The 15,236-nt window shown below is 47.5% G+C and overlaps 1 protein-coding gene across 7 annotated transcripts in view; it reads right to left on the reverse strand.

Annotated features, from left to right (window-relative positions):
- LIPE (lipase E, hormone sensitive type) overlaps nt 1-15,236 on the reverse strand; it is a 33,064-nt gene that overhangs the window by 17,436 nt on the left and 392 nt on the right. Inside the window, exons 2-4 of one of the 7 annotated variants that reach the window (XM_087940135.1) lie at nt 3,268-3,346; nt 1,143-1,244; nt 98-164 (exon numbers count right to left, since the gene is read on the reverse strand). The exons of 3 other annotated variants lie outside the window; for them this stretch is intronic. In XM_087940135.1, coding sequence (XP_087796261.1) covers nt 98-131 — 34 coding nt within the window. In that variant the 5' untranslated portion in view covers nt 132-164; nt 1,143-1,244; nt 3,268-3,346. Of the gene's footprint in view, nt 1-97; nt 165-1,142; nt 1,245-3,267; nt 3,347-11,844; nt 12,106-15,236 lie in introns of those variants that run through there. 3 more of the 7 variants (XM_087940137.1, XM_087940136.1, XM_087940134.1) reach the window with 3 other exon arrangements.

Genomic DNA, 15,236 nt, shown 5'->3' on the forward strand with positions numbered 1-15,236 from the left:
GGTTCTGAAGAAAAGAGAGACGAGATGAAGGAGGAGGTTTCGGAGGCGGAAGGACGGAAGGCAGGCGTGGTGGCCTCAACTGCTAACTTTTACTTACATTCTCCTGTCTCTGTCTCAGTTAAATACTCCATAAGGACCACGTAGCTCCTGGAGGACTCCTGGCCCTATAAGGGGAGGGGGGGGGCATTGCTTAAGACAGCAGTAATCCTCAAAGGAATTCTATCGCAGCCCCCCAACCCCACCCCGATTCTTCTCCCCAATCGTCCACCCCCCTTTGAGGCTGGACATCAGGAGACAGGACGAAGCAAGAGAACTGTCAAGGACATCAGGAGAGAACCAAGGGCGTTTGGTCAAAGAAAGGAGAAAGCTTAGCCTGAAAAGGGTGTTTGTTGGGTGTGTGTGTGTGCGCACAATTGTGACAACTTTTAAGACTTGTGGACTTCAACTCCCAGAATTCCCCAGCCAGAATTCCCCAGCCATTCCCCATTCCCTCAGCTGGCTGGGGAATTCTGGGAATTGAAGTCCACCACTTTTAAAGTTGCCAAGTTTGGACACCCTGGCTTGGCCTGTAACTATTTTGACTTCTCCAACTCGCCCCCCCAAAAAAGTAGTACAATTACCACACCTTTCCCTCCTGAGGCACAAACCGCGACACTCACAATTTGGGCCAGATTGCCCCCCTTTCCCCCCTCTTTTCCCACCGCCCCAAGTGGGAGAAAGCCCCCACCCACCCCCGGTTCTCTCCCCAGACCCATTTCGGCTACTCAAGGAACAACAAGCCTTGTCTAGTTTCACAACCCTTCCCGGGCATTTCGTCCCTCTTCCTCACAAACACCCCCCCAAGAACTTTTAAGAAAAGACCTCTCTGCCGCAGGGAGACCCCACCCCACCCCGTCACCCAGAAAAAGAGACAGAGGTGGAGAGAAAAGTATTACGAATTTCCCCCTCCTCGCGCTTTTATTTTTGAGTAGGGGAGCGAAGGGAGCGAGCGAGAGATCGGTGGGCATCTCTGCCCGGAGCTGAGACCCTTCCCCATTTGGCTAACAAATTTCCACCGTGCAAGGTCGGATCATCTCACCTCGAGGTGGGGGGTGAAGGGGGTGAGGGTATCCTGCCGTGAGGAGAAGAGGACGGCAACTCACCCGGTGTCAACTAACCGGCATCCAGCCTTTCTCTGATGAAGGGATCGAGTTGCCTTACAAACACTGGCTGACTTAAAACACCGCTGGGGAAACTGACTCCGCCTTGGGAGGACGAAAAGGAGGGGTCAGTGAAGAAAGGGGGGCGGGAGGAAAAGCAGAAGGTGCCCCCCCTCCCGGCTTGCTGGGTGAAGGGGTGCAGGCTAAACAGAGATGCCTACATTTAACCCATTGCGACGAGGTCTGGGGAGCAAGGAAAACAGGACGGAAGGATGGATGTCACTCGCTGTCTCTCGTCTCCTTCTCTGTCTCCCTCCCTTTTGTCTCTATCTCTCTCTGTCTCTCCCCCCCCGTCTCTCTCCCCTTTCTCTGTCTCCCTCTCTCCCTCCCTCCCTCTCTCTGTTTTCCTTTGTCTCTGTCTCCCTCTCTCTCCATCTCCTTCTCTCTCTGTCTCTTTCTCCCCCTTTCTGTCTCCCTTTTTCTCACTGTCTGCCTCTCCCTCCATCTCTCTCCCCCTATCTTCCTTTCTCTCTGTATCTGTCTCCCTCTTTCTCCACCTCCCTCTTTCTCTGTCTCTTTCTCCCCCTTTCTGTCCGTCTCCCTATCTCTGTCTTCCTCCCCCTTTCGCTCTGTCTCCCTCCCTCCCTCTCTGTCTTCCTTTCTGTCTCTGTCTCTGTCTCCCTCTCCATCTCCTTCTGTCTCTTTTTCCCCTTTCCCTGTCTCCCTTTTTCTCTTTGTCTCCCTCTGTCTCTCCCTCCCCGTCTTCCTTTCTGTCTCTGTCTCCCTCTTTCTCCACCTCCCTCTCTCTCTGTCTCTTTCTCCCCCTTTCTGTCCGTCTCCCTATCTCTGTCTTCCTCCCCCTTTCGCTCTGTCTCCCTCCCTCCCTCTCTGTCTTCCTCTGTCTCTGTCTCCCTCTCCATCTCCTTCTCTCTCTGTCTCTTTCTCCCCCTTTCTCTGTCTCCCTTTTTCTCTTTGTCTCCCTCTGTCTCTCCCTCCCCGTCTTCCTTTCTGTCTCTGTCTCCCTCTTTCTCCATCTCCTTCTCTCTCTGTCTCTTTCTCCCCCTTTCTCTCTGTCTCCCCCTCTCTCTTCCTTTCTCTGTCTCTCTGTCTCCCTCTCTGTCTCTTTCTCCCCCTTTCTGTCTCCCTTTTTCTCACTGTCTGCCTCTCCCTCCGTCTCTCTCCCCCTATCTTCCTTTCTCTCTGTATCTGTCTCCCTCTTTCTCCACCTCCCTCTCTCTCTGTCTCTTTCTCCCCCTTTCTGTCCGTCTCCCTATCTCTGTCTTCCTCCCCCTTTCGCTCTGTCTCCCTCCCTCCCTCCCTCTCTGTCTTCCTTTCTCTGTCTCTGTCTCCCTCTTTCTCTGTCTCCATCTCTGTCTCTTTCTCCCCCTTTCTCTCTGTCACCCTTTTTCTCTTTGTCTCCCTCTCTCCCTGTCTCTCTCCCCCGTCTTCCTTTCTCTGTCTTTGTCTCCCTCTTTCTCCATCCCCTTCTGTCTCTTTCTCCCCTTTCTGTCTCCCTTTTCTCTCTGTCTCCCTCTCCGCTCTCCCCCTTTCTCTGTCTTCCTTTCTCTCTGTCTCTCTCCTTCTCTGTCTCCATCTCCCTCTCTCTTTTCCCCCTTTCTCTGTCTCCCTTTTTCTCTCTGTCTCCCTCCCCCTCCCTCCCTGTCTCTCTCTCCCTGTCTTCGTTCTCTCTGTATCTGTCTCTCTCTTTCTCCATCTCCCTCTTTCTCCCCCTTTCTGTCTCCCTTTCTCTCTCTCCCTCCTTCCCTCTCTCTGTATCTCTCTCCCCCTCTGTCTTCCTTTCTGTCTCTGTCTCCCTCTTTCTCTCTCCCTTTTTGTCTCCCTCTCTCCCTCCCTCTCTCTCTCCCCGTCTTCCTTTCTCTCTCTCCCCCCTTTTCTCTCTCTCCCTCTCTCTGTCTCTTTCTCTCCCTTTCTGTCTCCCTTTTTCTCCCTCCCTCCCACTCTCTCCCTCCCTCTGTCTCTCTCTCCCCCCTCTCTGTCTTCCTTTCTCTCTGTCTCTGTCTCTCTCTCTCCCCATCTGTCTCCCTCCCTCCCTCTCGCTTTCTCTCTCTGTCCGTCTCCCTCTCCCTCCCTCCCTCTCTCTCTCTCTTTCTCAACTGCACGAACTTACTTTTTTCCCAGAGAAGATCATCTCCTCCAGAGACAGGAATTCTGGGCTAGCAGATCAGTCTTCCTCTGAAATGCCATTTCTGGAATACATTAGGCACCACAAAGCAGGTCTTTAAGGAGAAATCTGGGTACCCATGGCAATTTTTTTTTTGGGGGGGGGGAGGGCACGTAAGGGGAAGGGAGAAGATTTGGAGGCAGGAGGAGCAGGAAGGATCAAAGGCAGTTTGGAAAAGAAAGCTGCCAGACTCTGTATAGGGTAATCTTCAACTTACGACCCCAATTGAACCCCAAATTTCTGCTGCTAAGTGAGACGTTGGTTAAGGAAATGTTGCCTCATTTTATGACCTTTGGTACCACCGTTGCTAAGTGAACCGCTGAAGATGTTCAGACACTGGCTTCTCCGTTGAGCTTTGCTCATCAGAAAGTCGCAAAAGGGCCCCGGGACACTGCAACCGTCGTAACTATGAGTCACTGGCTAAGCATCTGGATTTTGATTACACAACCGTGGGGGAATGCTACAACGGTCGTATGTGTGAAAAATGACCATAAGTCACCTTTTTCATTGCTGCTGTAAATTTGAACAGTCACTAAGCGAAACATTGTACTTGTATTTCGGTAATAAATAAATTCACTTCTTCGGCCTGGGGTCGTTGGGCAATACTGCAACCGTTGTTAAGTATGAAAACTGGTCATAAAGTCACTTTTTTCAATGTAGCTGCAACTTTGAACGGTTATGAAAATGAATTGTTGTAAGCCAGGGGCTACCTCTACGCATCATTCCCTAAAATAATGCTTAATAATTCTCAGGTTGAACAATTTTTCCTATCAGCACGCACCAAAGAGAATATTTTAACATACTGCACCTGTGTCTGGTTTACCAATTTGCACGGAGGCAGAGAGGACAGCGCTCCAAAGGGTGAACATCACTGCCCAGAGGGCCATGGGTTGCCCTCTCCCCTCTTTGGAAGAGCTTTATCGCTCCCGCTGCCTTTAGAAAGTTCAAAACATTCTCAAAGATCCTGAACTATTTGAACTATTACCATCTGGCAGACAGTACAGGAGAATAATAAAAACAAGGACAAATAGGCTGAAAAACAACTTCTATCCCAGAGCAGTAATTACACTGAACCCTACTGTGTAGAGCAGTATTGGTGAATCTTTTCGACACCGAGTGCCGAATCGGGAGTGTGAATGCGTGTGTGTGCAGGAGCGCTGGAAAAGTGGAAGAACAGCTCCCCGGTGCGCATGCGCACGCCGGCCACTGGTCTTTTGGGCGTGCATGTGCACGTGAAAATCAGCTGGCCGGCGTGCGCAACCAGAAGCTCACATGCACCCCGGGGAGCTCCTCTTCCCGTTTCCGGTGCTTCCGTATGCGCGAAAACCATTTCTGGCACGCGTGCCATAGGTTTGCCGTCATGGTTATAGAGCAATATTAATGCAATATCAGGGGGGTTCAATTCAACTGTGTAGAATACGAAGGATATGTGTGTTTGTGTTTTGTTTTAATGTATAATGTGCACTGAAGAAGGCATTTAATTCCGTGGTACAAGGTGCAATGACAGTAAACTAAATGAAAACTTCCAGGTCACACAACACTGCTGGCATTGAGACATTTGCCCCAGATCTCCTGCATGGAATTTTATCCGAATCAAGTTCTAAGAAAAGAAGACTTGTGTTCTTTTCACCATACACAAACAAGGCCCTTTCTCAACACTTGGCATGCTGTCTTGGCTCTTCACTCCCTTAAATTCACGAGTCCCGATCAAATGAAGATGGATCAACCTTTTTAAGAGGGATATATATATATATATTCATATTCTGAGGTTTTTGCGGGTATTTGTATGTGGATCTTTGGTTATTGGGTTTCTCAAAATTGGAAGTATCTAGGCGATGTTTCGATGAAGTCTCATTCATCATCTTCAGGCTTGTGTCTTCAGCTTTGTGCTTCTCGGAGTAAGCAAAGCTGAAGAAGCACAAAGCTGAAGACACAAGCCTGAAGATGATGAATGAAACTTCATCGAAACATCTCCTAGATACTTCCAATTTTACGCGGAGAGAACCCAATAACAAAGATAGATAGATAGATAGATAGATAGATAGATAGATAGATAGATAGATAGAGATAGAGATAGAGATATATAGAGATAGATAGATAGATAGATAGATAGATAGATAGATAGATAGATAGATAGATAGATATATTCTCCCCATGGATGGGTAGCTACAGCTCAGGGGCTGCTGGACTCTGATAGGAAAGCAATTTGAGCCTTTATCCAGGGAGCGAATACAGGTTGTCCTAGACTTATGCCTGCAATGGAGCCCTACATTTCTGCCGCTAAGTGAAGCACTGGTTAAGTGAATGTGGGGGCCAACGTTACGACTCTTCTTGCCACAGCTGTTCTGTGAATTGCTGCAGCTTCTCAGCGAGCAACCCGGTTGTTAAGCGAATCTGGGTCGACTTTGCTCGTCGGATGGTTGCAAAAGGGATCACATGACACCTGGCCCTGCAATGGTTGCAACGTGAGGAAAAGGGTTCATAAGCCACTTTTCCTTGTAACCTTGAATGGATGCTAAGTGAACTGTTGTAAGTCAAGGACTACCGGCAACATCATACTGCTTTTGACCAGAACTATTCAAAGAATTGGGCAGGTTTGGATAAGGATCCCGAGAGATTCTTTTAATTCATCGGGTTTGCCATCCGGGATGGGATTCAAAAATCCCAGTAACTGGCTGCTGGGTGGGCGTGGCCTATCGGAACTTCCTGTTTCCGGCTTCCGATGGGTCTCCAGAGCCCGGGGGAAGGCCGTTTTCGCTCTCCCAAGGGTCCAGAGGCTTCCCCCAGCCTCTGGGAGGGTGAAAACTGCCTTCCCTGGGATCTGGAGGCCTTCCGGAAGCTGGAAACAGGCCCATTTCCAGACTTCCAGAAGGCCCGTTTCCCCTCTCCCAGTAGACCCCGCACTTATCTCTTGAAAATGGGCCACGGGGCCAGCCGGTTGGTTGAAATACCAGTTCGGCAAACCATCCGTAACTTTAACATTTGGTTCACTCAAACTAGTCCAAACCGATAGAATCCTACCCCTGCTTTACATCAAATAGCCCCAACGTGGATCTTCTCGACATACAGTATACAGAGTTGGAAGGGACCTTAAAGGTCTACTAGTCCAAGCCCTTATACCATTCCCGAAAAAAAAGGACTGTCCAGGCTCTTCTTAAAAAACCTCCAGGGATGGAGAGAAGAACCCACAACTTCTGGTGGCAAGCGGGTTCCACCGATTTAATTGTTCTCGCTGTCAGGAAATCTCTCTTCATTCTAGATCGGATCTCTCTTTCATATGGTCGTTCACCCATTGCTTCTTGTCCTGCCTTTAAGGGCCAGGGAGCCCACCCCTCTTCTCTGTGACACCCCCTCCAACATTGGGAGACTGCAGTCTGGAAAAGGAGGCAGAAGAGGATGAATTCTCTCTTTTTTTAAAAAAAAAAAATCACCTGGTTCAATATCTCTTACTTTACTATCCATTTTTGACTTCGGATATAAGCCCTCCGCTTATGACAATTGGGATTATAAGCATATAAAGGGAATTCTGAGTGTTTGAAGTCCACCCATGTCCCATCTCAAATCGCTCAGGTTGAGAAACCCTGGTCTAAAGAAACTACGGCTTCAAACCCAAACCCAGATAGCGTGTTTGCCTTCAGTAGGCAAACCAAGCCAATTATTTGCGCTCTTCCGAAAAAAAAATTAGCTTATGCTTTCTTATCCCACCTATGCGGTTTGTTACGCAGTCCTATAGATCAGCGACTGGAATGCCGAGCTGGTGTTCGCTTCCTTCCTTCCTTTCGGTGTTGCAGTGTGTGTGTGTGTGTGTGTGTGTGCGCGTGTGTGTATAAAACCTACCATTAAAAAAACCCCAAACACAGCCAGCCTCCCAGGAATGGGTGCGATTGTGATGTCAGAGGTGTCGGCCAATCACCGCCGTGGACAGCCAGGTTCTGTTCACACCCTACCAGGTGAAATACTCATAATTCATGAATGGAAGGGGATGAGCTGACAACCGGATTCTTCTCCGCTTAAAGCGACCGCAGCCAGACGAACTGATGGGCAGGTTACAACACGGTTCTCGTATCACAAAGCCCCAGATCGCCAATTCCTCCAAGCATCAGACAGTTACATAAGCCTAAATGCAACAGGTGTGCTTTCATCATAGCACAACCTGTGGAATTCCCCTAAGAGGAACACCGATTACTGTCAGGGTATCAAGGCTTTATCGCTGTTTATGACGAGTGTTTAATTCGCACACGTGCCAGAAGGATGGCTTGGCACAACTTGTGCTGCCACGTGGGCGAACAAATAAGAGGGCTTATCTATGGAGAAGGTGTTGCACGCATCACATCGGCTTCCTCACCTACAAAAAGTCATGGGGAGTGAATTCCAAACCCTGGGAAGGAATGCCTATAACTAGAGAGTAGGGTATAGTGGTTAAGGCGCCAGGCTAGAAACTGGGAGATGGTGAGTTCTAGTCTTGCCTGAGGCATGCAAGTCGGCCGAGTGTGACCTTGGGCCAATCACCAGGAGGCAGTGAGTTCTAGTCCCGTCTCAGGCATGACAGCCAGCTGGGAGACTTTGAGCCAATCACCAGGAGATGGTGAGTTCTAGTCCTGTTTTAGGAATGAAAACCAGCTGGGTGTGACTTTGGGCCAATCACCGGGAGATGGTGAGTTCTAGTTCTGCCATAGGAATGAAAGCCGGGTGACTTTGGGCCAATCACCAGGAGACGGTAAGTTCTAGTCCTGTCTTGAGCATGAAAGCCGGCTGGGAGACTTTAAGTCAACTACCAGGAGATGGTGAGTTATAGTCTCATTTTAGGCATGAAAGCCAGCTGGGTGTGACCTTGGGCCAATCACCGGGAGACAGTGAGTTCTAGTCCTGCCTTGGGCATGAAAGCCAGCTGGGTGACTTTGGGCCAACCACCAGGAGATGGTGAGTTCTAGTCCTGCCTTAGGCATGAAAGCCCACTAGAGGGAATTTTAGCCAGTCCCCCTCTCTTCGTCCAATCCACCTCACAGGGTTGTAACTGTGGAGAAAAGAGGAGGAGGAGGGTGTGTTGGATATATTCGCTGCCTCGAGTCATTTATAAAGATAATAAAAGGCGGGATATAAGCAAACGAAGTAATCATGATGTATACTCTTCCTGGAAGGACCCAACATTATATTACAGAATAGGACAGCAATTCTGGCTTCTGCCTTACTCATTCCCATGGCATCAGGTAATGTACGACTCAGGAAAGAGCAACATGAAATCCCAAGTGGAGATTCCAGCCCACGTGGAGAAACAGCAGAACAACAATACTGTACGGGACTTCAGAGGTCTTCTAGTCAACCCCTTTCCCAAGCAGGAGACCCTCTTAACATTTCAGACCCCAATGGCGCTCCAATCTCTCCTTTAAAAATCTCCACGGTTGGAGCGGCTCACAAGTTCTGGAGGTGAGCCCGTTGGGCTGATGAATTGTTCTAAGGACCCCCGTTTCTGTTCTGAGAAAATTACCAACTGCCCCCCCAACTGACACATCCACGGGGACGAAAATTCCACCAGCGGCGCCTGGCCGTTCCTTCCCCCAGAAGTGGAATTTGGTATGGGCTGAGTCACTCCTTTGGCAGCTGGAAGAAAACAACATCTTGGGGAATTGGGGAATACTCAGCTGGTGGGGGTGAGGGGGGGGGTGGGGGACTAGGGCAGGGGCCGTAAACAGCAAAGGGGGCAGTGGGGGGAGAGGGCAAGGGACAGCCTGATAGGGAAGAGGTTCAACAGCTTTGAGAAGGGAGAGAGAAATACACGGGGGTTGGGAAATCTAGACAGCACCGAAGTTAAGCCAATCCTTCCCCCACTCCTCAAAGCCTGGGACCCTTCGCCCTTTGACCTCTGCTGCCCAGAAGGGAAGGAAGGGAGGAAAGCAGAGCAAACAAGGGCAAGATAGGGGCAAAGGATAGTCTGGACTTACACCCCTTTGTTTACTGACCATTCCAAGTTACAACAGCACGGAAACGAACGCCCTTAGGGCCGTTTTTCAGCTTCACGACCAGTAATTTGGGGGTATTTGTAGCTTCAGGTTGAAAGGAGAGGTCTTGGGTACTCTTTGAGCTGGGTGGTTTTCTCGCAGACGTTTCATCACTTAACTAAGTAACGTCATCAGTGCTGGAATGGAGTGGGGTTTGTGGAGAGGAGGACGAGGACGAGGACGACTATAGGGTCCTTTGTACTCTCTGAGCTTGGTGGTTTTCTTACAGACGTTTCCTCACCTAACTAGGTAACCTCATCGATGTTGGAATGGAGTAGGGTTTGTGGAAGAGGAGGAGGAGGAGGAGGAGGAGGAGGACTACCAAGTCCTTTGTGCTCTCTGGGCTTGGTGGTTTTCTTGCAGACCTTTCAATTACCCAACAATCTAACGTTCTAGCACTGATGATGTTACCTAGTTGGGTAATGAAATGTCTGCAAGACCACTGCCAACCAGAGAGCACCAAGGACCCCATACTTACGGCCATTGCAGCATTCTCGTGGTCACAGGATCAAAATTCAGACGCTTGGCAATTGACTCCTATTTATGACGGGTTGCATGCAATGTCCTGATGTGTGTGTGAGTGTGTCACCTTTTGTGATCTTCCGATGAGCAAAATCAACCGAGAAGAAGCCAGATGCACTTCACTTTAACACACCAGGTTACTAACTTAGCAGCCGCGGGGCTTCCCTTCACAACGGCAGCCAGAGAGAGGGTCGCGTAAAATGGGGAGAAACTTGCAGATGATACTAAGCTGGCAGGAATAGCTAACACCCAAGAAGATAGGCTCAAGATCCAGATGGATTTTGACAGACTAGATACTCGGCCGTATCTAACAAAATGAAATTCAATGTAGAGAAAAGTAAAGTCCTGCACTTAGGCAAGAAAAACCAAAAGTACAGACATATAGACTGGGTGAAACCAGGCTCAATAGCAGGAACTGTGAGAGGGATCCAGTCTATATGTCTGTACTTTGGTTTTTCTTGCCTAAGTATAGGACTTTACTTTTCTCTGCATTAACAGAGGGATACAATTGAGATCAAGGGAGGTACTAATACGACTCTATAAAGCCTTAGTAAGACCACACCTAGAGCACTGCATCCAGTTTTGGTCACCACACTATAAAAAAAGATGTTGAGACTCTAGAAAAAGTACAGAGAAGAGCAACCAGGATGATTAGGGGACTGGAGGCTAAAACATACGATGAACAGTTGCAGGAACTGGGCTTGGCTACTCTAGTAAAGAGAAGGACCAGGGGAGACAGGATAGCCCGTCTTCCAATATTTGAGGGGCTGCAACAGAGAGGAGGAAGGGGTCCAAGGCACCTGAAGGCCACACAAGGAATAATGGATGGAAACTGAACAAGGAGAGATTCAACCTGGAAATAAGGAGGAACTTTCTGACAGGGAGAACAATCAACCAACAGAACAGAAGTTGCCTTCAGAAGTTGTGGGAGCGTCATCACTTGAGACTTTCAAGAAGAGATTGGACTGCCATCTGTAAGAAATGGTGTAGGGTCTCCCGCTTGGACTAGATGACCTCCAACTCTGATTATCTGTATCTGTATGCGATGGAAGCACTGTCTTGCTTAGCAACGGAAGTGTTGAGCTCAACTGCAGCCGTGAGTCGAGGACCACCTTTCCGACAAAGCTTCCCAATTCTATATCTCTCCACCCCGCCCCGTTTGCCTTTTTGCACAAGGCAAAAAAGTGCATCAGCCTCTCCTACGTCTCAGCTCATTTTTCCTTTAATCGCTGGCTTTAATTAGGAGGCCCCAGATGGCAAAGGAGATGCCACCCCCCGAGGCCAGCTGTACCAGGCACACAGCATACAAAACCTTCCTTTGTGGGTGCCAGCTGGAGTACCAACCTCCACTCCCCCCCGAGACTCGCACAAAAACAAGGCATACAGGTTGGAGCAAAGATTTCCCTGGAAAGACAACGTGCCTGCTTCGCTCTTTGAAAACACAGCACCTGGGCAAAATCTCTCTCTATAAAAGCAAATACCCCTCATGCATCATCACAAATTCTCCAGAACCATAAAGCCTACAAACTTGAAATTAGGCACTTAGGTTCCTCTTAGCTTCTAGGGGCTCACTAAGAAAGGTCAGTTTTCAAAATGACCATCAGAGCGTTAGTACTTCATTATATTAACACGCTCTGATGCTAAAGAGCATCCCCACCTGAAAAGAAACCTGTTCCAAACGCAAAACACAAGCAGAGGAGAGGAGTTTCCATTTTCACATGAGCAACCAGCTTTTACAGAACGGTGGAGCTAAGCCACACCCATGCTCCTCGCTGTCTCACACAGCAAATACTGTTTCAGTTTCCAAACAGCCCTCAATTCTCTCACGCACTGACAGAACACCAGCCAGAGGAATACCGATGGATGCTGGTAGGCAGAGGCACAATTCCTCCCCCGTCCCTTATTTTCCTCTCCAAAAACTAAGCCTGATCACATAGTTTCATAGCAAAGCATGGGTACAGAGCTAGTAAATAAATAAAAACAGAACAGGTAATGTTAGCAGTACCTGTGAGCGTGCACAGCTTACCCAGCATACACTTAAAACAGCCCATAGCTCTACAGCGGAGAAGTACAGCTGTGACGACGCAATGGCAGGACGCTTTTGCAAAAAAAGCAACAAACCCAAGAGGTGGGCAAACACGTTCCTCCGGAAAAAAAAAAAAAAAAAGGGAATTAAGGCTTGCAACAGTTCCTTTGCCAACTGTCAAGTCAAATTGCAAACAGAAACACAAAGTCTTCACCCTTTGCAGTGATGACAACAGGAATGACTAGTGAAAAACAAATGTTGAAGGAAGCTGGCACCACTGCGAGTTTTCTCCACCCTGTTCTTTCAGCACTGGTGCAAGTTTTTTGTTCTGGGATATAGAGTGCTTACAGTGCTCATATTCAAAAATGCGGGTTATATGGAGCAAGGATCTGCAGACGTGGCCATTTTAAGACTTGGGGACTTCAATTCCCAGAATTCCCCCGCCAGCCATGCTGGGAGTTGAAGTCCCCAAGTCTTAAAGTCGCCCTGTTTGGAGACACACACACCCCGCCCCAATATAGAGGAAGTCTCCAGGGAGTTAAGACATCATTGAAATTGAAGGCTTTAGAGCAAGGGTCTTGAAACTTGGCAAGTTTAAGACTTATGGACTTCAACTCCCAGAATCCCTGAGCTAACATGACTGGAGGAGGAATTCTGGGAGTTGAAGGACTTCAACTCTCAGAATCCCTGAGCTAACATGACTGGAGGAGGAATTCTGGGAGTTGAAGTCCACAAGTCTTAAAGCTGTCAAGTTTGAAGACTCCTGCTTTAGAAAAGAGAGAGGCATCCTTCTGAATTTGAAGAGAGAGAGAAAATATATAGATTATCTCTCTCTTATTACATCGAGGGCAGCAAGGACGCGAAAAACTGATTCATTAAATAGCAGTGCCAAGTTACGCTTGGATGGTGTATCAAGAGTTTGTGGCAATCTTGACCTATTTGCAGGTTTGATGTCCTAAAACAGTAGCAATTTCTCAAGGAACAACAAAATGCTTCACCCTTACACATCAGAAGAGGATATACAACAGAAAGATTGACTTCTTTCCCAGCTAATAATTTCATCTGGAAACATCAATTAAGAAGGAGTATTGCTGTGTGGTCAGACAAGATTTAAAGAAATGTGGTTACTTCGCCTAGGAATCTTTCTGTTATGCAATTGGGTTATTTGTCTGGCAATTATTTCTTGCATAAGAAGACCGTTTTCTTGCTCCAAATCAGTTGACAATAGATAGCTTGACTAACAAATTTTGTTTAAAAGCAAACGAAGCAACCAACAAGGAATTCAGCAAAAGTTAAGACTCTGAGGCAGTCTCATCCAACATCCATTTTTGTTCAAAAAATTAAGAGCAAGTCCGAAGGCATTCAAGATCTTAGGTAGGGAAGAGTTCTACTAACTCAGATAGAGCTTATTCCAACTTAAGCATGCTTACAAGGTTCAAAAGTATTGTGGGTAGAAAACTGAGATGCAACTTATCATCTAAGTAACACGCAACTACTTTGGGAGTAAACCCCATTTCAGAATTTGAAGGTTTAACATAACAATCCTAAACTTCCCAGAGGTGCTTCTCAAAAAGCAACTGGACTTAAGAATTCCCTGCCCCACTTCTGAAGAACTGAAGAAGCTTCTTGGAGGAGAAGCAAAATGTTTTCAAGAAAGCTGCCCTTTTGGGAAAAGAAAAGCACTTTTGGGAAAACCATGACCTGGAGGATTGAGAATCTCCAGAAATAATCCTAAACCTCACGTTGCAAAACACATACATAATCTCTCTGGATTTTCAAATCGATGCAGCTGATATCTGAATTTCCAGGGAGATACGTGGCCAAAAAAATCCTTTCCCATGAGCTATAATTCCACGGAAGTTCCTTTTGTGTTTCTTGATGTTTTATTTTTTAAAAATGTTTGATGGCTTTATTGTCTTGTTTTTGGTATCCCACAGCTACAGTGTTTTTGTTGGGTCAGCTACACCTATTGTAAAACAAGCCCAGAAATCATAGGAAGCAGCGCTCAATATCACCAAGCAATTCTTAGCACATTTAAAAAAAGAAATCTGTCCGCTTTCCTCATATATTTTATCATCAGTGGCCACTTTCAGAAGCCTTCAAACTACCCACGTCACTCGATGCAGCTTAAAAGAATAAATCACTGATTTACACATAAACTAGTAAGCTATATTTGTGGTGGCCTTCAGGGATCTTTCCAGTTAAGTAATTTTGACAGCTGTGATCCCACTGCCTGGAATTGGTGCAACTCTGTTATGATAAAATGTCAGTCTAGTTACACAGCTTCAGTAATTGGCAAGGATGATGGGATCTGGGATCCAAAACATCAAAACAGCCAGCTGATGTCTGCAAGGAGTATACAGCCTTCCATTCCCCACCATCCAGTCAGAGTAGAAGAAGCTTCTTGGATGAGAAGCGAAATGTCTTCAAAGAAAAACCAGAAAGTCCAGTTACCTTTGGGGAACAACCATGACCTGGATCACGGAGAATCTCCATAGACAGCCAGGCTGATTTATTACAGGATGAATTTCTCAATAATGTTTACATCCGTGTTTCTCAACTTGGGCCATTTTAAGATGTGTGGACTTCAACACCCAGAATTCCCCAGCCAAGCATTTGAGAAAAAAAAAACTGATTTACACTTATTGACTCTATGCTAAGTCAAACTCCTAGAAAGTTATGAACCGAGTCTGGTCCATCTTGGAGGCATCATGTTGGGGAAAATGGACTTCCTGAATCAGCAACCCCAGGTACCTTCTATCCCAAGGGTGGTCAACTTTATGACCCCGTGGACTTCAATTCCCAGAATTCCTGAGCCATGCTGGCTGGCTCAGCAATTCTGGGAGTTGAAGTCCGTAAGTTCCATCCTAGAACAGCTTTTCTATTTCTATCAGGGCTTAGTGTCAGGTGCCCAGATGTCCCCTGGATCCTTTGGATCACATCTCCCAGAATCCCCACTGCTTAGTTTTGCAAGCTGGGGATTATGGGAGCTGTAGTCTCTAATGTATCTGGAAAGCCTCTTCAAGAAGGTCTGCGCCTATCTTCATACCCTCTATGCTCGCTGTGGGGGTCTACCATGAATTTCCACCCTCCAATCTCCTTCCCCTAAACTCGCTGTCCTAAGGAGGCTCATCTCCTTCCATCTCCCCACCACCCCGCATCAACCCAGAACCACAATTCCCAGAATCCCCCCAGAAAAGTCAAAGGGGATTATCAAAGGGGGTGCAAGTATCAATCAGTGCCACATTCTCCATGACAAGCGACATATACTAACCAAAGACACAAACAACGATGTGGCATATTGGGATTAAAGGCATGCAAAGTACACCTTGGAAAAAGTTCCTTGAAGGGCCAAGAGTCGTGCCAGCCTT

This window comes from Pseudonaja textilis, chromosome 10 (assembly GCF_049901715.1).
Source record: "Pseudonaja textilis isolate UNSWEBS1 chromosome 10, rPseTex1.2, whole genome shotgun sequence".
NCBI lineage: Eukaryota > Metazoa > Chordata > Lepidosauria > Squamata > Elapidae > Pseudonaja > Pseudonaja textilis.